General features: G+C 50.8%; 2 protein-coding genes across 3 annotated transcripts; one reads left to right on the forward strand and one right to left on the reverse strand.

Annotated features, from left to right (window-relative positions):
- The first annotated feature begins 67 nt into the window (after positions 1–67).
- LOC122366382 (maternal embryonic leucine zipper kinase-like) lies at positions 68–16,722 on the forward strand. Its single transcript, XM_043338590.1, has 14 exons — positions 68–277; positions 616–796; positions 1,298–1,448; positions 2,492–2,601; positions 3,261–3,521; positions 3,763–3,930; positions 4,621–4,797; positions 5,236–5,476; positions 6,336–6,509; positions 8,060–8,135; positions 8,711–8,903; positions 13,780–13,883; positions 15,250–15,344; positions 15,629–16,722. Exons 2-14 carry the CDS (start codon positions 638–640, stop codon positions 15,721–15,723), a joined length of 2,004 nt encoding a protein of 667 aa, XP_043194525.1. The 5' UTR covers positions 68–277; positions 616–637; the 3' UTR covers positions 15,724–16,722.
- On the reverse strand, positions 9,536–13,445 carry LOC122366383 (ABC transporter F family member 4-like). Of its 2 annotated transcripts, none has more exons than XM_043338592.1 (4): positions 13,380–13,445; positions 12,560–12,665; positions 12,184–12,291; positions 9,536–11,834 (listed from the first exon to the last, which is right to left on the reverse strand). In XM_043338592.1, exons 2-4 carry the CDS (start codon positions 12,663–12,665, stop codon positions 10,111–10,113), a joined length of 1,938 nt encoding a protein of 645 aa, XP_043194527.1. In that variant the 5' UTR covers positions 13,380–13,445; the 3' UTR covers positions 9,536–10,110. The 2 variants fall into 2 exon arrangements, with proteins under 2 accessions (XP_043194527.1, XP_043194526.1); XM_043338591.1 differs by lacking the exon at positions 13,380–13,445 and adding an exon at positions 13,100–13,222.
- Positions 16,723–24,333: the final 7,611 nt, after the last annotated feature.

Raw genomic sequence — 24,333 nt, forward strand, 5'->3', positions numbered from 1 at the left:
ACTCGAATTCCATCAAACAATTTTTTTCTACTTTCCCGAGAAAGGGATATGGTATCATATTTTAGGTGGCAAATTTGAATCGATCAGCTGTTGCCGAGAAAATTGAAATGCGGTGTGGGCTTTTGAAATCGCGCGACAAAACATACCGATAAAATATTTGTTTTTTTATTAGGTGGTGTTTTGCATCTTTCCAGTGCCAGCTTCTGTTGTCAAGGGTCACGTTTTTTCATTTCTGGCCTCAGAGTTTTTTGATTATCTACAAGCACCAGGGGAGCAGGTAAGCGTGTAGGAAAATGCATTTTATCAGTTGATTCAATTGGCATTGACCAAATCCTTAATGTGCCAATGGCTCAGATTCAACATGCTCATTTGTACCCCATGATTTCTCGCCTTACTGTTTTTAATTTCAAATCAATTTATAAAGTTTCCGTTCAAAGCTAGTTCCGAAGGTATTTGTCCCTCTCCCTCTCACTCAATCCCTAGCTTGCTCTCTTCGTCTTCCTACCTCACCCACTTTGGCTTAGGTTAAATTTCCCTCCATGACCTCACTGCTCCCTGACCTCACCACGGCCTGTGACCTCGCAGCCCTCTGACTGACCTCACCTCTTCCCCCAGGTGACGTCACACCACCGCCACCATGCCAGAGAATGTGGGCTCGCCGTACGCGCCGCTGGAGGGCCTCTATGAGCTCCATGAGACTATCGGCTCGGGCGGCTTTGCCAAGGTGAAGCGGGCCACCCACCTGGCCACGGGAGAGCAGGTGGCCATCAAGATCATGGACAAGAAGCAGCTCGGGGTGAGCAGGGGGATCACTGTGTGCTTAGTGTAAAATGGAGATTGGGGACTCGAGTGTTGATCTCCTGAGCCAACAGCGGTGGTGGTAAGAATAAACGATAGTGCCGGAGCTGATTGTGTGGGGTCTGTATGAGCCGTTCCGTCTCACGGTCTCAATTTGTCACTTTCTGACGATAATGTACTGCGGGCATTGATAATGATAAGACAAGGTGGAATAAAGTAAGTGACCAACCCTCGAAGATAGCATGGGTTGTGACAAATTTGTGTGCGATATGACCAAACGGGTTACTTTGTGTGGCGGACTAGCACTGAATCGGTCGGAATAAGGGAAAAACATGAGGCTGGCTTTAAAAAATATACTAATAAATGGGAAGACTTGTGGGCTCTCATATGCCGATATTCACTATCTCTCCGAAAATCGCGGTATTTATTCGCTCACTCGCCCGTCGTCACCTCACGTGCTGTCCCTCTGACCCCTCCCCCTCCCCCACCCCACCTTCAGGTGGATCTGCCTCGCGTCTACCTGGAGATCACGGCCATGAAGGAGCTGACGCACCAGCACATCGGCAAGCTGTACCAGGTGATCGACAGCGAGCTGAAGATCTTCCTCGTCATGGAGTACTGCCGCGGCGGGGAGCTGTTCGACTATATCGGTGAGCGCGCGCAGGCACGGCTGAGGACGGCTCTGGACGGGGAGGACGCCGGACGGGGAGGTGACCGATCAGCTGTAGGAGTTGTTACCGCTGTCTACTAAATGTCCGGTGTCATTTACCGTTCACTCTCCTAACGACCGACCGGGAACTGGAAGGGTGTGGCACTGATTGGGAAATATACAGTGCCGCCTTCTTAAAACGTCCAAGCGGCGTCTGTTGCCCTGACTCTACAGTGGATACGGAGGAAGGACCGTCCAACCCCGTCCCCGTCCGTCTTTTCAATGGAGATGAACCGTCTAACCATCTCGTTCGTTTTATCGTCTATGTTTGAGACAACGCCCATCCCCTCCCCGTCCGTTTAAAAAAAAAAAACGGACGGGGAGGGGATGGGCGGTGTTTCAAACATTATTGCAAGGGGACCGTGCACCCCTCCCAGTCCGTATTTAAGCGGAGAGGACCGTTAACCCTGACCAATGTGTCCTTTTTCGCAGAAGAGTAGGACCCACTAATCCTCACCGTTCTGTTTGTTGCAGTGGAGTGAGACTGTCTTAGCTCTAACGACCCCCGTCCGTCTATGTTTGCTTGCAGTGGAGAGGGACCGTTTTAGTTAATCATAATCGTAATCGTGTATTTGCGAAAATCTCCACGCGAAAATGTTCCGGTTTTCGGGTCATTTTCAACATGTAAACACTGAAAAAATATAAGATGGCATGCAATCTACAACTTGAGGTCCTATCTTACAGGCATTTTGAAACACGCGTGGCAAACATTTGCCTGCAGCCAGTCTGTAGTTCTAACCACCCCCGTACTCTTCTGTTTTGTTTGTTCGCAGTGGAGAGGAACCGTCTTAGTTCTAACCACCCCCGTCCGTTTATGTTTGTCAGTGGAGAATCAGTGGAGAGGGACGGGGTTGGTCCCTCAGTTCAGCGAGACCGCCTAAGTTCTAACCACCCTCGTTCTGTTCTGTTCGTTCACAGTGGAGCGGGACCGTCTTTGTTCTAACTTCTAACCACCCCCTTCCTTTCTGTCCTGTGTATTCACAGTGGAGCGGGACCGTCTGACTGAGGAGGAGGCTCGCGTGTTTTTCCGTCAGATCGTCTCGGCCGTGGCCTACATCCACCACAAGGGATACGCCCACCGCGACCTCAAGCCGGTACGGCCGGCACTCGGAGGGACACTCAGGGGGGCACTCGGAGGGCACTCAGAGGGACACCAAGAGGGGACGGGCACTCAGAGGCAGATGGCACTCAGAGGGGTGGGGACACTCGGAGGGGACTCAGAGGCAGAGGGCACTCAGAAGCAGAGGGCACTCAGGCAGAGGGCACTCTGAGGGGTGGGGACACTCAGTGGGGTGGGGACACCGAGAGGGTGGGAACTCAGAGGTAGAGGGCGGGATGGGGACGCTGAGGGGGGGGAGGTGCCACAGAGGTTCGATGGAGTTCCATAGACGTTCTATAAAACATCGACGTCTCGGAAAATATTTCGATGGAGTATCACTTTCATATAAAAGGCTCATACCTTGTCAAATTAGTTGCAGCGTAGTACGGTAAACGTTTGGTGAAACGGGCTGGTAAGTTGTGTCTCAATTGATACCCAATATTTGTTGGGAGCTCGGGGATAAATAACCTGTCGCGTGTATTATACGTTAGATTCAATTAGTCACCACTCAGCGTGAAACTAAAATATGTCTAAAATATGTTAAAATATGTCTTCCCGATCAGAAATAGCTATTGTCTTAGGCTGCTCCGTTGCGGGTCCCAGCATCAAACTGTTCAAATAAGACCACTACCGCACGACCCCCCCCCCCTCCAGGAGAACCTGCTGCTGGACGACGACAACCGTCTGAAGCTGATCGATTTCGGCCTCTGCGCCAACCCCGAGGGCGGCATGCAGGCGCACCTGGAGACTTGCTGCGGCTCTCCGGCGTACGCGGCGCCCGAGCTGGTCTCCGGCCTGCAGTATCTCGGAGCAGAGGCAGATATCTGGAGCATGGGCGTGCTGCTCTACGCACTGCTCTGTGGATTCCTGCCCTTTGACGACGAGAACATTGCCAACCTCTACAAGAAAATCCAGGTAAGTTCACATAGGGTAAAGACGGATGAACTAAGCATGGATCAACTGTTGCGGTTACTGGGATGCCTGGAAAACGGCTGCGATAAATTTTCTGTGAGACTGCTGTGTACCTGTCTAAGACCTTTCTGGGATTCTATCCCATGCCCCATGCCGATAAACTTGTGTTCCCGGCAGTGACTAGCGCATCTTCTGCTGCCTGACGCCTCTGGGATTTGAACCCGCGACCCCGCTCTCCCCGTAGGCCGGCGTGTACCAGAAGCCCGAGTGGCTCTCGGAGGGCTCTCTGCGCCTGCTGGACCAGATGCTGCAGGTGGAACCCAAACATCGGATCGTGGTCTCTGAGCTGCTGACCCATCCCTGGCTCACGGCTGGAACAGGCCTGCCTGTCGAGTGGAAGAGCTACTTCCAGGTACGTGCCTATCACTGCACTGGTGGGGCAGTGTAGTACCCTATCACTGGTGGGTATTTCTGACCCGTACCTGGCTCACGGCTGGAACAGGGCTGCCCGTCGAGTGGAAAAGCTACTTCCAGGTGCGTAACGGCCTGTTATCGAATGGGTAACGGACCCGTCACTGGTGGGTAGTACCCCGCCAATGGTGGCTACTGATTACCGACACATTGCGGGTGGGTAGTATCCTGTTACGGGTGGGCCGCTACTACACTATTTTCAGGGCACGGATGTTGCCTGACATGTGTGACATTCCCTTGGGTTATAGCAATAAGCAATGGGTTCAGCAATGGGCAATGGGTTCAATAAGCAATGGGTTCAGCAATAATTGCTGAAAACATCCCGTTGGGTGGAAAAGCGGCTTCCCTAGGTTAGTTTTGGTATGCTCAGCTCTGTTCGATGGTGATGTGAGGCGTGAGCCCCCGCTTCAGATGCGTTCTTTTCTAGTCGCCGGTGATATATGGAGTTCGGATGTTTCGAACTATTCTAAAATCCAAACAGTGTCATCAGGGATGCAGCTCGTCAGGTATTGATAATCATTGTGTGTTCTTTATTTAGAGATTCGGGTACGAACTGACGCCACTGGGCACTGACGCCGCCAATTGACGCCCCTCCGTCCCCCCCCCCCCCCCGCCCCCCCCCCCCCCCCAGTCTCGTCAGCCGGACGAGGACGTGGTGACGGCGATGGCGGTCTCCGGTGGCCGCAGCCGGGCCTGGATGGCGCGCCGTCTCTCCCAGTGGAGTTACGATCACACCACTGCCACCTACTGGCTACTGCTGGCGGCCAAACGACGAGGGGAGCCCGTCAGACTGGCTGCGGCACAGCAGGTCAGAGGGAGGGAGAGAGAGAGAGAGAGAGAGAGAGAGAGAGAGGGAGAGAGAGAGGGAGAGAGAGAGAGAGGGAGGGAGGGAGAGAGAGAGAGCCGGACGCAGGTAACGCAGCAAATGAGGGGAGAGAAGGAAACTGAGAGTGACTTAGGAAATAAAAATAAAACGGCATTGCTAGCTATAAAGCACGTCATTGGGAGGCCAGTGATGGACTTGGTGTCACATTCGCATTTTTGTATCCCTATTTCAACAGCCCTGCGTCGCTATTAAGGTCCCGCTCAGACCTCCAAGATCTCGCTGTGCTGTGGCGCTTGACCTCGTTTTATGAAACTGACGCGACTCTCATTCTACGCCCGCTGTCTATACTACAGACTGAAGGCTACAGGACACTACACAGGCTGTGTCTGCCAGCTCTGACCCACTCCTTCTCCCCTCCAGATGCCTCCCCCTCCTCCGTCGGCTGCGGCCGGCCGCGCCACCCTCCAGGAGCTGACTAGCGCCGGTCTGCCGGGCTTGGTGCCGCTGGGGGACTCCCCGCACGGGCGGCCCCAGTCGCTGGACACGGGGCTGGATGCGCTGGAGCAGCGCCGGGGGCTGGAGCTGGAGCTGGAGCAGCGCCGCCGTCAGGAGCTGGAGGAGGAGGAGGCCATGGAGACACTGCTCAGCCTGAAACCCATCGGTGAGAGAGGGGGAGGGGACCTGTGAGAGACCCATCGGTGAGATACTACGGGAAGAGCAATAGTTCCTCGGCCTCAAATCCATCAGTGAGATAGCGGTGGTGGAACCTTGCCTCTGAGACCCAGACCCATCGCGATGGGTGTCAGAACTCAGAGGTAAGGTTGCACCGATGCATCGGTGAGATAGTCTCCGGGAGGCGGGGGCATTCTAAGCCCCATTGGTGAGACGATACGGGGTGGGGTCCTCTGAGAGATACATCGGTGAGACTGGGAGGGAACCTCTGAGACCCATCGGGGAGATGGGGAGGGTGAGGGGCTGAGGAGGAAGGTATGAGGAAAGAAGGACTGGAAGTCAGATGATCTTGTCAATGAGATTGGGCTGGGCTTTTAACGCCCAACAATCTTGTCAATGAGATTGTTGGGCGTTAGTCGGTTATTCGGTTCGCCTTCCGTAGCTATGCGACGAGGAGACTAAAGAAAATAGTTCTGGGGCCGTATTCACGTCGATCATTTTCGTAAAAATGCTCTTACGTTTGGCCTACTTCTTAAGTTTTTTTTTTAATCACGTGAACTCCGTCGATAAAAACTTAAGAAGTGTCGACGTGAATACCAAATTATACTTAGGAAAGAAAATCGAGTTACGAAGTCGACGTGAATACGGCCCCAGGTAGTTTTTAACACCGAGCGTTATTATTTCATGAATGAATGCATCGAGTGGCTCGATTACAACAGGTTTTAAATATGCATTAACGAACCTAGACTGAGTTCGAATCGTGTCAGCCTCTCTGTAAGCCAAGGTATCTGCCCTCCTTATCGTATCCCAGTCTCCTAGTCTGACCGTTAGTTGTGTTATCTCTCCAGAGATGGAGCCACTGCTGGAGCGCAGCACCGGCCGCAGTTCACAGCGCGGTCGGGGCAGCCAGCGGAGGAAACGAGCCACACCGCCCCGACCCTCACCGACTGAGAACAAGGAGAATGACTTCCTCCAGCCCAAAGCGCCGTCACCCAGCAAAAAGACCAAACGACGTGCCGGTGGTGAGGGGGCGGCGTAGGGGGATGAAGTGGGAGGTTTGGTACTTTGGGGAGATAATGTTATGTTGCGGATGCCCATAGCCTGAGCTGACCCGTTAGGGCTGCGCTTGTGCAAAACAGGTGTTCATTTAATCATCGGTTCGCGGAATCGTAGGGAACTGCTGGATATTAACCCGCGCGGGGCTGGGGGGGGGGGTAAATTTTACCCCCCCCCCCCCCTCGCGAATTTTTGCAATATCTCACAAACGAAACTTTCAGTACCTTTTCTTACATCAATTTGACACGTTCCCTGAAAATTTGAGCGAAATCCGTCGGAAAATTTTTGAGAAATTGACGTTTTAGTGACGTCATGTTCGCCATTTTCGCCTCAAAAACGGGAAAAGTTCAAACGCCGCTAACATCTTCATTTTTAAAGGAATCAAGACGTAACAAAAAAGGTTATAGGTACGTAATTTTACTTTGTCTATCAAATGGCTATCTCGGTTTTTTGAAAATTTTGGATTTTGGCCCAAATTTAAAAAAAAACTGACTTTTGGGAAAATAACGATAAATCCAAAATTTTGAGTGTATCGAAAAAAACCGGAATATATGTCAGAGAAGTGGTCTATGTGCACCTACATACCAAGTTTTAGAAGAATCGGTTCAAAAATGTGGGAGTTATTCAAAATTGTATGACGTCACGACACACAAAAATTTAGAAAAATGACTTTTTTGGAAGTTTTAGACCTCGTACGGAAACAAAAATAGCACCATTCGATTCGCCGTGAAAAACTGCATCAGATAGACACCTTTTTAGGCCTTAACAACCGACTTCAAAATTTGACCTCACTTGACCTGACCTTGACGTGACCTCGACCTGAAATTCATCCAGAGGTGGTCCATATCACTTATTCAGTGTGCCTATACTTGAATTCTATGAGTAAAATGACCCATAAAACATGTGTCGCAGCAGTCGCACATGCCCTTTTCTATATTTTGTTTTTGGTGACCTGACCTGACCTGACCTGACCTTGACCTTGACCTCTGAATGATATTGTATGCAACGAATATTGTCTTGGTAGCCTATGAACACGTTTTGGGCGATCAGTCTCAGTCCATGACTCCATTCTTCGGCAACTACGGTGCAAGGCCGATACTGTAGGAACTTGCAATTTGTACCCTTGACCTGACCTTGACCTTGACCTCAAACTTAAAATTAGGTACATGTTTTTAGTTGTTCGTGATGAGATCTTTCGATTGGCGTTTGAATTTTCCAAATCGGGCCATTAGTTCGGGAGATAACAGGGGGGGGGGGGGTAAAATTTACCCCCCCCCCCCCAGCCCCGCGCGTTCGGCTGGAGACCCCAGCCCCGCGCGGGTTATTTGTCCCGCCACTTGCCTATTTGCTGACATTTCATCAAATGTTTTCGCCGTCTAGTGAGTTTTGTACGCTCTTTCTTGCGTGTGTTTTGATGAGCTTCCATTCCCTAATTGGATCCCTTGCCTGTGGTGCCTGTAGCTGACACCCAGAGACACAATTGACACACTGTCTCCCCCCCCCCCCCCCACCACAGAGACGCCGTGTAAGCTGTCGCCCTCCCGGTCGGTCGAGTCGGCGCTCGACCCCGCCTTCAAGACGCCACAGAGGAGGTGTGTGATCCCCGACTGGGCGGGTGGGGGTTGATTTTGGCCCATCATCTGACGTCACTGATTGGTGTACACGGGCCGCGTAAACCGCTGACGTCACGATCACTTACCGACAATTAGGGGTAAAACGGGACGCCTGAAGTATAATGGGATGATCGAATATTTGACATCGAACCTTCGACATTGTTGTGTTCAACATAGCAATGTCAAAGAACACAGTGTGTTCTTCTATCCCCTTTTCCGGTCCCATCGTTTCCGTTTTTAGCGTCTTGTTTTGTGACACGTCTTCAACTACGGGATGCAGCTGACATATCTGTCATGGCTGCTAGCTCCTTGTATTACTCTTTTTGAGGTTACTGATATATCTTAGGGCGATATATCTAAGAGTGAAACTTCAAATTTCACCCTTAGATATACCGCGGGAATTATGGAGGAATGAGGATTGGCCTTCCTCTATCATTACCCACATGTAACTATGATAGCACCCATACTTTTTACTTTTACCACTATCCGCCCCATAACTACCCTCCAGTACCCCGTGCCCCCACTGACCCCCCTTCCCCCCCCCCTCTGGACAGGCCGCGTCCGCAGTCTGAGAATTTCCGCACTCCGGACTGCGGCTCCAAGTCCTCCGCGGTGCCCCGGACTCCCATCTCTGGCCGCAAGGTGTTCGGCTCCATCGAGAAGGGTCTGGACAAGATGAAGAACATGCTGACGCCACGGAAACGCACCCAGATGGCGGGTGACCGGCCGGCACTCATCGATACGAAGGTGAGAGCGGGAGAGAGGGGGAGAGAGAGAGAGAGAGAGAGAGAGAGAGAGAGAGAGAGAGAGAGAGAGAGAGAGAGAGAGAGAGAGAGAGAGGGGGGGTTAGGGAGGGAGTAACATACAGACAGACAGACAGACAGACAGACAGACAGACGGAAAAGACATGATACTCAGTTACTTTTGTAAGGATTATTGATTTGATAGACCAGTGATGCGTTGACTAATAACGATAGAACGGTGTCCGGATTTATGTCAGAATACAGTGAAGGAACACTGTACTTTTCGGCTTGAAGTCGAAAAGAACAGTGTTGCTTCCATTCCTTGATTTGACGCGAGGCCTTACGATTTTGACGCTTCTCTGCATTGCTCTACGTCTACAATCCAGTAGATAACAATGGGATGATAATTTACAACGGATTTCTAGAAGTCGCTTGTCCGTTGTCGATTAATGTTCACGTCCAGTTCTTCTGTGCCTTCTCGGGCAAAAATTTACCGATACATCCCCAGAACATCGTTAGATGTTTTTGTCAGCTGACCCACCAAAGTCGATCGAGTTTTCATTCTGTATATCCTGTATATCCGTATTCGGTTTCTTCTTCTCCGATGTCGGCTCTTGTTATTGTCACACACGGTCAATTAGGCAGTATTTTATTCAAAGTCACGCTGGCGTTTGGTGGCACTAAATAATACATCGAACTAGCCACTAGTCTACTGGTAAAACATGTGACATTGCCAGCTCTAATTATCAAAAAGCATTTGTGTAGTACCACAAACGAAAAGCGACCAAAATATATCGCAATTATAACGTCACAAAGGCCCAAAATGATATTCACAGTCACTCACTGGAACGATTCTGGCACTTCCCGCGCGCAGAAGCTCGACACTCATCCCCCTCCCCCTCCCTCGTTGAAACGGCAGCCTAAAAACAAACTCCAGTACACGGCCACCGGGAATTGCCCGGCCCGCCGTCCGTAGCCGCCGCGCAGTCTTTGTACATCTGTGGCGCGGACAATTCGTCACATTGTTGGTCCGGTCACGCGCGACCCGCCGGCCGCGTCTGCAGGACCCTCAGATCCGCCGTCCGCCGGGGCGGCCACTCGGCCGGCCGTCCCGCTGTTTATGCTGGCGCTGTGACAGCCGATTGGCCGGCGCTGGTTGCGAGTTTCTCCATCACTGGGTGTTCCGTCGTCCCGCCCGCCGCCGCCGGTTCTCACTGGCGGCCGCGCAGCCGCTTCTTGGGCGGCACGCGCGACTCGGCGTCGTCCCTGGCGCGCCGACCGCGTCCGGTGGCGCGCCGCGCGGCGGCCTCCTCCCCGTCCTCGCTCTCACTGTCGCTGGCCTCTGCCAGACTGACGTTGGTGGCCGCCGCGCGCCGACCCGTCGCCCGCGCCGGCGGCGTCTTGACCGCGGCGGCGGCGCGCGCGCGCCGGGCCGGCGTCTTGGCCTCCGCGTCCTCCCACTCCTCGTCCGACCCGCCGGACGTCCCGTTCTCGGCCGTCTCGGCGGCCGGCGGCGCCTTGGGAGGCCTGCCGCGGCCGGGGGTCTTCTTGGCCGGCGGAGGCTCCTCCTCGCTGCTGTCGCCGCCACTATCAGCAGCGGCGGCGGCGGCCTTCCGACCGCGGCCGGTCTTCCTCGCGGAGGGGATGTCCTCTCCCTCCTCCTCCAGGATGCGGTCGGCCAGGCTCTTACGGCTGGCGGCAGGTCGGCCGCGGCGGCGTGGCGTCTCAGCTTCTGGCTCGTCCTCCTCAGAATCATCTGCCTTCCTCTTCGGCGGCTGCTTCTTCGGCCTACCCCTGCCCCGCGGGGTTTTCTTAGACTGGCTCTGTTCTTCCTCAGATTCATCAGAGACTAGCGCCTCCTCGTCGTTTTGCGCAGCGGCCTTTCTCTGCCGGCCGCGTCCCCGCGCGGTCTTCTGAGGCTGCTCCTCGTCCTGTTCTTCGTCCTCAGAAGGCGGCGCCGCGGCCGCCTTCCTGGGTCTCCCGCGGCCCGGCCTTCCCCGTTTGGTCTGCTGAGCCTCCTCCTCGCCATCGCCGTGACCGTTCTGAACGACTTCCTTCTTCTTCTTCGGCCGGCCGCGACCCCTCTTCTTGGCCGGCGCCTCCTCCCCCGACCCCTCCCCCTCAGACTCCGACTCCGACTCGGACTGCCCCTCGGAGTCGCGATCGGCGTAGTTAACCATCTTGGTGCGCCGGTTAGACTCCCTGCTAGGCTGAGTGCCCGTGCCCACGTAAAACGGCGCGCGCTTCTTCTTTTTGGCGCGTCCCCGCGCGGCCGGCGGCGGCGCCTCCTCACTGCGCAGGCGGCTCACCACCTTGGCGACGAACGCGTGCGCGGGCCGCTTCTTACGAGGACGGTACTCGTCGGCAGCAGCCTCCACGTTGATGACGTCATCTCGGTAATCGACGCGCGCCGTGCGGCCCGAGCGTCGGCCGCCGTCACCCGGGGTGTCGGACGGCTGCGCGCGGTGCACCCGCTGGATGTGCGCGCGCAGCGGGGCGTTGCCGAAGAACCCCTTGCCGCAGAAGTCACACTCGTGTGTGCGCTCCTTGTGTGTGATCTGGTGGCGCGCGAGGAACGTTTCCTTGGAGAAGGCGCGGTCACACTCGTCGCACGCGTACAGCAGCACGCCATCGCTGTGGTCGCGATCCACGTGCGATATCAGCTGCAGCTTGAACGCGAACGCCTTGTCGCACTGACCGCAGCCGTGAGGCCGTTCGCCTGTGTGAAGCCGCTGGTGAAGACGCAGCATGCCGGCCGAGGCGCACTTTTTGTCGCACTTGGGGCACGTGAACTCGCCTCTGTGCACCGCCTTGTGCTTCAGCATGAAGCCCTTGGTGACGAAGCGCCGGTTACATTCGTCACACTTGACCCGCTTGACAGCGCGCCGCTTCTTGCGCTTCTTTCGGCGGTCTTCATAGTCCGAGTCGTTGTCCTCTGCGGAAGGAGCAGAAACGTCACAGATCAGTAATTGACAGGCCGCCTCACGACTTGCACACTCAAAGGGAACGTTTAGAGCACTTGCCAGTTGCCACTCCTGCAGTGTCCGAAATCGACGCAACTATGTCGTTTTCTTCGGATAAGAGAATGTCTTTAAATTCCACAACAAGGCAAAGGGAAGCAAGATGGCAGGGAAGGAAGCAACAAGGGAGCAACAGGGAAACAACAAGGAAGCAATACCTATATACAACCAGTGTTCTTCAAAGTTGTAGGAATGGGCGCCTCATTATTATTCAGCCGTATCATGTGAACACGGCAGGGTAACCGTGAAAACCTCATTACCCACCGGGGCTCTCGATGGAGTAGTCAGAGAAGTCGTCACCGCTCATGTAGTCGCGCGCCAGGTACGTCGGTCCGCCGTTCAGCTCCAGACGCTTCAGCACGATCTGGGCGGCTGAAGGCGGGGGGGGGGGGGTCACTCATTGAATCTCAATGGCATATGATATTTGTTTTGTTAACACTCTCCAGGGATGACACAGCACTGATTATTGTTACTGTTCTTGACATTGTTTTTCTGAAGTTTAAAACCTGTTGATTATAATTCTGTCCATCAATTTTGTAATCAATTTAGGGATTTCCAAAAAACAGGTGTCTAGCACTTCTTATTTCTTCTCCATACTTTGCCACGCGCCACCAATCCTCGTCTCTCAGCCGTTTCATACATGCTGGATCCTTTTCGTCGTCCATCTCGTCATCGGAGTCGTCCTGCAGGGGCGAGTTGTTGCTGCCCTCCGTGTCAGCATTGTAGCCGTCCGTCTGAAGCGCCATCTGTACACAGACCAGGGGAACTGAGTACCCTGAACATACTCACCAGCTGTTCAGCTATTTACCCTAGTTGTTATCATCCTGGCCAAAAGCAGATAGCAGAAAAAGTACATAAATAACTTGTGAGAGGTTGCAGTGTAGGTAGCCAAGTTAATGAAATAGGTACCTAGTTGTAACAACATGTAAAATTTATGTAAAATATGTGACATGTCATTAATTTCCTGAGCTTTACTGTCAGAAAAGTGGTATAAAGTTTTATTCATTTTTTTATTTGAACAGGTATTCATGATCAAATTATGGCATGTTGATATTTGACTCAACAACATAAATAATTTCATTTGCTTTTTAAGAATGTAGGTACCAGCACTTGCACTTTGCAGTTTCAGTTCGCAAAGCCATACCGTACACTTCACAGATGTTAGAAGTTTAGAACTTACTGTTCAGAGTCAGTTTGGTAAACAATTGATCAGCTTGGACCCCACCAATTTCCTCAAACAATTGAGAAACTTTCTCCCTATTCCCCAACCCCCTCAACGCCCCCAACCTCGCAAGTTTTGTTTATGTTTGGAATGTAACACGTGCGCCACAAATGTGCACAGACAGAATATAATAAAAAGTGCATTCAACCAGCCTTTTGAGGGTTCCAGATTGCAAGAAAATAGGCTTTCTTTGTCTATAGAAGGCTTTGGAACTCTATTTGAATATTTTACAGCTTACCGTAGCTTTTTTAGAGGTAATATAGTTGACCTACAAGATGGCCGCTGGATTATCGCCGGCGTCTGCTGCCATATCGCTGCCAGATGAAGGTATTTGGGTGGAAAGAGAAAAACCTTTGCCATTTGTGTAAAGCCGCCTTTTTGTTCACCGAAAGCTCGAAATTCGAATTTTTCAAATGAACCCAAAAAGAAACTAAAGCATCGGAAGACGGCGATGGCAGGTTCCTTCGGAAAACACAAAATACAAAGTTATGGTAATCTGAACAGAAAAGTGCCACGGTCGCCGTTCCAGCGAATCGCATTTTGTCTCCGGCCGTCGGCTATTTGACCCGTGCCGCTGACCAACACCCCCCCCCCCCCCCCACCAAGGCCTGCCTGACCGCCTGTCCGTGGTGCCGCAGAAAATGCTGAACGTTTCGGCGACGGGAGCCACGGACCCCGACCAGGTGCTGATCGACCTTCAGCGCGAGCTCTGGAGTCGCGGCATCGTGCTCAAACAGAAAGGGTGAGTGGCTGTCAAAGGAGGGATGGCAGCGCTGGACGTGCAATAAGTAAGAATCCAACTATGCCGAAAAGATTCGTCTCGCACCTGCTCGCAATAATCATCCACCAAGCTACGTTGATCAGAGAAGTAAAGGAATCTTATCTTGGTCGAACAGACCAGACTCTCCGATTTACGGGGCTTGAAACACTAGCGCCTCTATAGCTAGCGTTTCATAGCTTTAGTTACACTAGCGCGCCACCAGGTGGCAGTAAATATTTTTGCGGTGCTCTTACTGTCACCTGGTGGCACGATACCTAAACGTAGGTACCCTGACTTGCCACCAGGTGGCAGTAAGTGCACCGCAAGGCTGATGTTTACTGCCACCTGGTGGCGAGATACTGTAACTACAACTATGAAATGGCTGATGTAGAGGCGCTAGTTTTTCGAGCCCCGTAAATCGGCGAGTGTGATGAAACTGATATTGGATTTTTCGGTGATCGAATCAATACCGCCTTGTCAATAGCGGTATTGATTCAAGTTTACTGTCGAGTGAATACCGCTTTGCAGTATCGGCGTCAACGACTTTGTAATTGATTGATGTTTCTTTCCTCTGGCTGATCCGAGTTCGAAAGGGCGCGTGCCATTCCGCAAAGGATTTTCCGTATCATGTCTATGATGAAAATATCTCTAGCAATTGTAATAATAGCAATTGGTACGATTGGTACAAATATGGCTTGTCTGATGTTGCCCTGTGGGCGACAAATTCACTTAAATACATCATTTTCGACATTTAAACTTTTCTATATTCGAGGAAAAGGTCATTCATTCTGAGATATTATAACAATATGTTCCTCGCGAGAGCACTCAACACCATGTCTTCTATGATGAAAATGTCAAATATGGTTGGGAAAATTGGTTGATTGTGCATTGCACCTCACCCAAAAATGTTTTGCTGTTTTTCGCATCTTTCATATTATGGTATTTTCCTCATAATTGTGCAAACAAGTGCAATAATTGGTGAATTAAAGAAATTCAAAGAAAATCAAGAAAATTATGTTAAATTTCCCCTCTGAGCGGTACCTTCTCCCCGTCCGTTGCCGCCTGATGCTGACTTTCCCCCCCCCCCCATCTCCTCCTCCATCCAACACGGACTTCTTGCTCTCACCACTTATTGTCCCATCCGTTACCTAACGCTAATATATACATGTATCCCCGTCTTACCTATGACTGCCTCTCTGTCCCCTTACTCTGCCCCCCATTGACACTGTATTGTATTGTATTTTATTGTATTTTATTGACATCAAAAGCCTTCCACATATGGCGTGGCGATTACGGCTTGACCTGATCCATTCGCTGACATTCACTGACCCATTTTCCGTCCCGTCAGGTACACACTGCGTGGAAAGGTGGCTGACCCGCTGGGAAAGGCCAAAATGTCCTTCGAGCTGGAGGTCTGCATGATCCAGAGCCTCAATGTGGTCGGTACGTATCGCGGGGAGAGGTGGGGGGAAGAGGGGCTCCCGTGTGATGTTCGTCAGCTGATAGAGGGGCAGATGGTTAGTTTGTTAATTGGTTTTGGATTGTGTTCTATAGAAATGAGTGGGGGAGTGTAAAGATGTGCGGTGATTTGGGCTGGAATGTGCCTAGTTTGCGGCATCGATTCAGATTTAAGTGTGCCCACTTTTTCGAGTGTGTTTGCCCCTCCCTAAGTGAGCGCATGGTACCATATTCCCCTCTCATTGTAAGTTGCCCCCCCCCCCCGTCAGGTATCCGCCGTAAGCGTCTAGAGGGCGACGCCTGGTGCTACAAGAGGATATGTGAACAGGTGCTCCGCCTGGCCGGACAACAGACGGCCGTCTAGCCAATCAGAGCTCAGCAGACGGACTCGGCGACCAATCAGATGTCAGGCTGGCCTCCGGGGGCCAATCATTGCCAGCCAGGCCCGGTGGGGACCAATCACAGTCGAAAGACACTGCCAGTGACCAATCGCGGGCCATGTGCTGTCTGCGCCGGCCAATCACAGTCGAGATGACGTCACGGCCGGCCAATGAGAGCAGAGAACGTGTTTCAGAGTCGATCACGTGCGTGTTTTTGTCAGGGACCTCGCTGTGCGCGCGTGCTTAGTGCTAAGGCTGCCCCAGGCTGGGACAGACGAGGACCTTGTAACGTCGTGTGCTGAATTTGAGTCTGCCTGGTCATGACTATGATATTGTTCTTCCAAGTGTACTCAATGTGGGTTCATTTCCATTTATCAGCCCATCGTCGATTTTATAGTGATTCACCATTTCTTTTCCTTTCTGTCTCACGTTAATTACTCATCACGCCTTGGTCTTGGTGTCAGCTTCCATCCTGTTTAGCTTGATTATTGGCACACTAAGGTTTTGCCTGTCTTGCCCTGCTTCCCGTGTTTAATCTCTTGATAGTGTAGGAATATGCGGTGTCAATATGATGGGCTAGGCTGCCCTGCTGTTTCGTTGAGGAATGTGGCAGTGGTGCTTTTTCTAGCTCAACAAAAAGGGCCGAAGGAGAAATTGGCAATCCAGGATCAAAATGTCTCGAAACAATGTCACGTGCAGTCTTTTGTCGTGTCACTCGCAGAGTTTTGTGCCGCTTACGTCGCTATGAGTTCTCTGGAGCTTTTTCGCGAGCCCTCGCATGAATATTGCTCAGCACGTGATTTTGTGAGTGAGAATACCTCCTAACTTGTACATAGAGCGAGCATGAGTGAGTGTTTTACGTGAGTGTTTTATATGGTGTGTGACATGTACAGGCACTGGGTAGATACTGGGCTAGAGGATGCGCTATTCTAGATATAGCTTTCTTCCTTCACTGTCTTAGGTGAAATAAACACTCCATTGGATGCGTTTGTTTACTAATTACTTATATTCGAATAGGGAACCAACAAATGTATCGTTGACACGACAGCTACTGACGTTATCTGACCATGGGTGGTTAACTTGCTCGCAGCGTTTGGGTTGATGTAACGTGGTGCGCAGTTGGCCGTTTCGATGGTGTTTTCAATGGCTGCAGGTGTCTACCTAAGGCGCTATATTATTATTGTTCCCATGTAATATCGGTTTAGGCTTGCTCGCAGACACATGATCTTATTCATATTCCTCTGATTCAGTGTGCTTTGTGTGGCCAGCCTCAGCTCACCCTATCGCACGCCTTCTGAATTAGTAGTGCAGCGCATGATCACTAGGTGGCAGCACATGTACCGTTTGCGACAAACGGCTCCGATCAACAGTCCGCTATTCTCCGTCACCTAACACGTCGTTGTTCGTTTGTAGTCATGTGCGGGCTGCGAGTATTGACCACATTCATGGGCAGTATCGATGATGAGTTTTGTTTGCTATTTGTTCAGACTAGATGAGACGAGTTTTGTTCAGCTACCTACACAAGTCAATCACTGACTGAGGGCGCTGAGGGACAGAGCCCCGACCCGCTAAACGTCAGAGTGACGGCTCAGTTGGTCGCCGGCAGACAGACATTAAATAGACAGTGGTGGAGAGAAGCACTCCTACAGCAGCAGAAGACACTCCGGAGTGACTGCCAAGTGTCTGAGTGGCCTGTCTCCGCGGGGCACTCTCGCTCCACCAGGGCAGTCTGTCGGTGGTCGTAGAAGGGCTGACAGCGCGCGCACCTGGGCAGTGGTCGACTCGGTCCAATGTCCCTCGACAGATCCGGGGAGGGGAGGATCTGGGGCAAATACCCCCTTCCTGCTGCGTCTGAAAATCTGCGGTTTTTCGAGAATAAAGCGAAAACTTTTTTTCGAAGCGAAAGGTCTTTGGAAATTGGCAAAACGTTTTCGGCGAAAAGTTTTTGGAATTGGGCGAAATTTGTTCGGGGGTATTCCCCGCAAAGTCCAAGATCGTCTACCTGGCTCCGCCAGTGGAGTACCAATGTCGCCCTTATCCTCTCATTTCTGGCTCTGAAATGGTGTCAACAACTCAACAGACCGATAAAACCTAGGCCCCCGAAAAAAAAACGATCAAAACAAAACAGATTAGATGGCCGCAAGATTGTTATCGTTTGACAGAAATTAAAAATGCGACAGGAAGTTCTGCGCTGGTCAGATCGTTTTGGATGGCCAAATATTACCTACCATTTATACGACGCACGTGTATGCGGGGAGTGGGGGAGCCGGGAAGTGGAGAAGCCGGCTTCCGTTCCTGTTTTTGTCCGGGAGTGGCCATAAAGTTCACCGTCAACACAGTGATGATCCAGATCCATCCAAGGCCGTATATAGGATCCGTCATTGTAACCGGCTCAATCTCTATTCTTTAGTGCCCTGTCTTACTTATTGGGCTGGCTGTGGACGCTCGAAAAACCGGCCGCCAGAGCACGTGCGGCTGAGGTGGAGACGTTCCCAGGCTGAGGATTCTCGCAAGTCCAGTCAGCACGGCTTTGCCGTCGAACACTGGGTCTATACGTACGCTGTAACTGCACTCGACAGCACATAAGCCTAACCTGCCTAACATTATTTTGCTGGAATTTATTGTATTGAGTTTACTATCCCTCCATACCTAAATGTCAGGCGGCCATGCCACCCACATCTTACATGCTCCATAAGGGATGGGCGATTCGCCTGGCTCGACGGAGTGAGCGACTTCGTTGAACGCTTCCTCGCCTACTCTGGGACGACCGGCCAGGCGACTAGTCCCTCAAAACTCTGCGTGCCACCGGGATCTAGTAATGGGACGGCCGGCAAGTTCCCGAGCGGAGGGAGAGGGAGGAGGGGGGGGGGGGGCTGACACTTTACCTGAAAAGTGAAGTAGGGACTGAAAAGGAAATGAAATCACCTGACATATTTTGATGAGGGGCGCAATCATACTCTCAGAGTCAGAACGTTGGGGAGCAGGATCCTTCTGCAGGTCGTGGTGGAAGGAGGTGAGATCACAGCCGACTCCCCCCCACACACACACACACACCTACACGAGTTTATATATAACGCTGAGGACAGCGCATGACAAGAGACAGGCGACCACTTCCGGTTTCCCCTATTAGCTACTGCCTCCCTCCCCCCCCCCCCGCCGGGGCCGTGATGCTACCGTGACAGTTGAGATCGCAGGTTCCACCCTGACCCCTAGGCGTATGGAAATCGCTGGCAGGAGGGGGGCGCCCCGCGCCCGGGGCGGAGATCGGAGCCGGGCGAGCGGGCTACTCTACTTTAGACCTCATAGGGGGGCCCATGACCCTATACATGTTCTCTTAGACCTGCTAAAGCAACTAAAGAAACCCCCTCCTGCTTCCTTGTAACCCGCTTTGCAGCCCCATGTTATGAACTATAAGTTGAGGCTTATCATCAAAAGAAAAAAAATTGGCGCAATTATAGCAGCGAGGTGGCGCCATCTTGTATTTAGTTTATGCAAGGCAGCGAAAGCCTGTTGTTTGTGTCGTGATTTAAAGTGTTTGTGTTGTTTGTGGAGACGGCTGCGAGTGTTTGAAAATTCGCGTTGTGTTTGGTGAAAGTGCTGTGATAGTGTGAAGTGGTTTTCGAGCTGCGGAAGCTCGTATTTCGATCGAGTGAAGCTGGCCTGTGCCGATTCAGGCGCCATCTTCTTCAAGGGGTCGTTGTCGGCTTGGCTCCAGTTTCAATATGCCGTCAAGGAACCACAGCCAGCTTTTCCTAATGCATTCTGAGAAGGGGTAAGTGTTTAAAATCCACCTGATTCTGCTCTTCAGTGGATATGTAGCTAATGATTGAATTATTTCCACTGGCGGAGCGGGGCCCTCAATGGCGCGTGCTATTTCGCCAGAATTTTCTGCATCATGTCTATGATGGAAAATGATCTGGAAAAATGATTGATCGTGCATTGCACTTCCCCAAAAAAATACTGGATAATCTTTTGTTTCTTGTGATACCTATAGTTGGTCATAGGAAGGCAGGCAGGTATTTTTGCAATTGTTGACTTCCTTCATCTTGATCTTGGTCTTGGTTCTCTATATTGATGTTCATTGCTGTAAATAAGTGCGAGCACCAATATGACTGAATGGAATGGACATGAGCAAAACAGATGTCAGTTGATTTGTGAATTTCGGCAGTCTTATGGCATATTCAGAAGGTGACAGATGTTCTGCCACTCAAGCGACTTTCCGGATTTCGGAAACGAAACCAGTTAGAACCGGATAATACCTACTGCATTTCTCAGTCGGCAGATCTCGATCGGGCATTCAAGCGCCATGGAAAGCTCGGTAGTGTCAGCGCAGTGCAGTGGCTGGCATTTATCTATCGCTGTACCTAAGCCGTAAGGCTCATTTGGTGATCTCCAATGATCATAAGTTCCGGAGGTATGGATAAGATCATCATAAGCTGTGCTGGGGCGGACATATGGATTATGGACTGCCACTGTACCTACTCCCAACGCCCGGGAGGGCCTTCCTTGGTCTCTCTCTCTCTCTCTCTCTCTCTCTCTCTCTCTCTCTCTCTCTCTCTCTCTCTCTCTCTCTCTCTCTCTCTCTCTCTCTCTCTCTCTCTCTCTCTCTCTCTCTCTCTCTCTCTCTCTCTCTCTCTCTCTCTCTCTCTCTCTCTCTCTCTCCCGTCCACTTCCTCGGCCCTCTGTCTCTGACTCGGTCGGCGTTTTCAATGTTTTTCCCCCATGTTGGTGATGAAACATAATTGTTTATTGATGCACATTTCCATTCTAAATAGTATTGCTACCTAGCATTCTACCTAATAGCTTTTTATACTGGGAAGTGGGAGTTGTTGTGTGAACTGCAAATGTTTTATGACGTGTTCTTGTTACTCATTGGCCCAGCTGGGTACGTCATTCGACACGCGCTCTGTTTATGACCGGTATCCTCCGGAACGGAGCAGTGAGTTCGGATATAAAAACCCGACAAAACCACCCGTAGGCTGGCCGCAGACAGGCCATTGGAATTCCCGAACATAATTACATCTACAAACTACACATCTACCCGCCGTTATTCCTGATGGTTTGTCATGATACTCGAATAATGACATTGTGCGTGTTGGTGCCTACTGCCAAGCATAATTTATGTGTAGCTTCTCTTATCCAGCCACTCTTAGAAATTTTAAAGAAAAAACATAATCATAAAAATTATGCGAAGTCTCTTAGTTTTGACGCTCCGCTAATAACGTACCGCTGATAAGCAACAGCAGATGGTAGGTACCTGGAGTGCGAATTTCGCCATGCAACACTCATCTAACATCTGATAGCCTTTATTAGAATATACTAGGGTTACCCGCGTGCTCCGCAACGCGAAGGGGTGATTTTTTGACCCGTGGGTATTGGGTTGGTCTGTGTCGATTTGGTTGGTAGATATCCATTTCGTTCGATTGCTTTTTGACGGCCAAGCATTTTGTAAGAAAACAAAAAGATACATCGCATCGAGGTGCCCGTGTCGTATTATCATGCGTTCTACTTTAGAATGATTCGAAAACTGGCGTGAAGTCTTTTGAGGGCCATCAATGAATTTCGCTAAAAATGACAATGTAATGGTTTGGAACATTTACATTTTTAAGGATACTGTTGCTAATCATGCAAAAATGAAGAGTGAATATTGGACAGAATTGAATGCTCTATCCAATGGTACCATATTCAATTGCCAAAGGTATCAGGTTATGCAGCAAACCCCGTGTGATTAATAAAGTGGCACAAAATTGACAAACACCATTTTCTCCTGTGATTTGCACCACCTTGATTTGGATCAATCAGCTTTTCACAATTTTTATATGAGAGGCGGTACCTTTCTCTTGCAAATAGGCGTTGATTCAATTCGCTCCATTTAACGGTCATCTAAAAATAAAATTAATTCCAAAATCCCTCAAAAACCGCAATTTTTCAAATAAAAGTGCCCTCTCCGGTGCACGTGGCGCGTGTTATCCTCTGCATTGCACACCATTCAATAGCCCGTTCAATTCTGTACACGATGCTGTTTTCCCCGTGCCGGTCGAACCCCTGGTCACCAAGATATTGCACGGGAACTGGACCCGTGTCGGCCAAAATTAGCCATTTTCGCCCGATTTTGCAAGCCGATTTATACATGTAAAGTCTATGACGCGAATTTGCACTTTTTGAGCACGTGCCACGCGCTCCCTACCAATCCGATCGAGCTGAGACCCCTCAAAGGCACGTCGCGCATCCTTGATCTATAAGTTGTGCAAATTTCACCGGGCTAGGTGCAACGGTCTGGCCTGTAGTCCACGCAAAGCACGACCAAGTCGGGACCTCGGTAACGGACAGACGCACCCTCCTCAAATAGTAAGTTAGATGACCTTCTCCTCGGAAAATGACAATGAATGAAACTGATTATTTATTGATGAATTGATGATATTTCGGTCTCAGACTTTCGTCTAAATCGAATTCGTTAAATCGTACAAGGCAAAAGTAGCGAGCAAAAGTAGATAGCCTAAAGCCTTCCTCTATTTACCACGTCAAATTTCCTGGAAACTAATACCTAACCCAGAGCGCTGGTCCTGGTCCGGTCTGGCGGCCATTTTGTTTTTGCTCGCGCTCCTGTAACTGATGGTGTTTTAACAACTTCCCCACCGACATCGGCGGCGACGGAAACCACCAAGGCTCTCTGGGCGTCGCTCAGGCAGTTTTGTGGCCATCCGCCCCGCCCCCTCCCCCTTCCGACAGCCCCCCCCGGACAGCCCTCGCCCGCACGGCCTTCGCTGGTCTGTCTGGATCTTTTGTTCGAAATGGCGACTATGACAGGAGCAGGACAGTTATGAAAGATCAGCAATATAATCATCAGACTTTTTACTCGCATTCCTTCATTCGCTCGTCCGCCTGTTCGCTCGAGTGAATTCGTTTCTTCAGTTGCTCCCGAGCAATATATACGATACAAAAATGAATAAACTGTGACTTAGAGGCAGAGCTGACCAATCAATGAGCGAACGAAGAACGAACGAACGAACGAACGAACGAACGAACGAACGAACGAACGAACGAACGAACGAACGAACATGGATGAATGAATGAATGAATGAATGAATGAATGAATGAATTTATTAGTTTGCTAGTGAACTATTGAATGAAATCACGAAATAATGAATGAACGAACGAACGAATGAATGAATGAATGAATGAATGAATGAATGAATGAATGAATGAATGAATGAATGAATGAATGAATGAATGAATGAATGAATGAATGAATGAATGAATGAATGAATGAATGAATAAGCAAAAGAATAAGCTACAATGGTGGCAATGCAAGTTCTCCCCACTTGCTTTTTTACACTGCAATTTGTTACTTAACCCTATTCCTGGCGGGGGGGGGGCCTCAGGAGCCCCCCCCTGAGGTTTTTTGGTTATTTCTCCCAAACGCGTTGAGCTAGGAAGCTCAAATTTTCTGACTTTTCCTAAAAGGCTTCTACGCAACATGTCTGAAAATTTTGAGTTGATCTGACCTCAGGTCAGGTCACCAGAGGCGATTTGGTGACCCTACCTCAGAAAAGTTTGCAATCACGCCAGAGCTAGAGTTTTTGACCGATCAATTTCTTCTCTTCAGGCTTTAGTTAGGGTACCAGTATGTGCAATTTGTATATCTCGGAATTTTGATATCGGTGACCTAAGGTCAGGTCAGTTTCGCGACCTCCCCATTATAAGTCAATGGGGGAAAAATCAACTCCCTGTTTTTACCACTAAAACGGGTCGGAATGGCCCCATATACCATACATGACTTCATATACGATCAACCTTCACTACCTTGAGGTCTGTTTTGCTGTTGGGCAGCTGTGAGGTCATGTGACGTCATCAAAGGTCACCAAAGGTTTTTGGCCAATAACTCCGTACAGGAACAAGATACAGACGCGTGGATGGTCTCATTGTGTTCAGCTCGTCAAGACGCATCGAATGATATACATGATGACCTCGAGGTCACGTGACCTGAGGTCAACCTTTGACCTTGACCTTTCGAGGTCAACATATATATCATTCGATGCGAATTGACGAGAGGATCACGATGATGCCCTTAGTTTGTTCCTATCTTGACTAATTCGAAAGTTATTCGAGAAAAACTCTCTCCATATCTAGCGCCGCCATTTTGACTTTTTCGACCCCTGTGACGTCATCTTTGACCTGACCTGAAAATGACCTTTGTAAAAATTGTAGACCTTGTCCATGCGTATCCGATGCCGTTTACCGCTTGTCGCTATCTTGCTTCGTTCTCGAGATCTCAGGGGGGGGCCGAATCGGCCCCCCCCCCGCCAGTTTCTTGTCCCGGCGGAGCCCGCCAGGAATAGGGTTAAACCGTTGTCCGTCTTCCGGCTCATTATTTGAACCTGACCAAAGAAACACCCTCCCCAGTTTATCGCCGCACCGTGTTCCACCGTTCCGGGCTGGGGTGAGCCCCTGACGGCGCCGGTGGCGAACGGAGCTGCCGGCCCCGTGTCAGCCCATTGTCCGCCGCCACCTGCCGCCCCGCTCCCGGACTCATTAGCGCCACTAATTGGCCCAGAGCGGGGTGCCGTATGCTGATGGGCTGACCTGGGGAGGCG

The sequence above is a fragment of the Amphibalanus amphitrite genome, unplaced genomic scaffold, assembly GCF_019059575.1.
Source record: "Amphibalanus amphitrite isolate SeventyFive unplaced genomic scaffold, NRLGWU_Aamphi_draft 000802F_arrow, whole genome shotgun sequence".
NCBI lineage: Eukaryota > Metazoa > Arthropoda > Thecostraca > Balanomorpha > Balanidae > Amphibalanus > Amphibalanus amphitrite.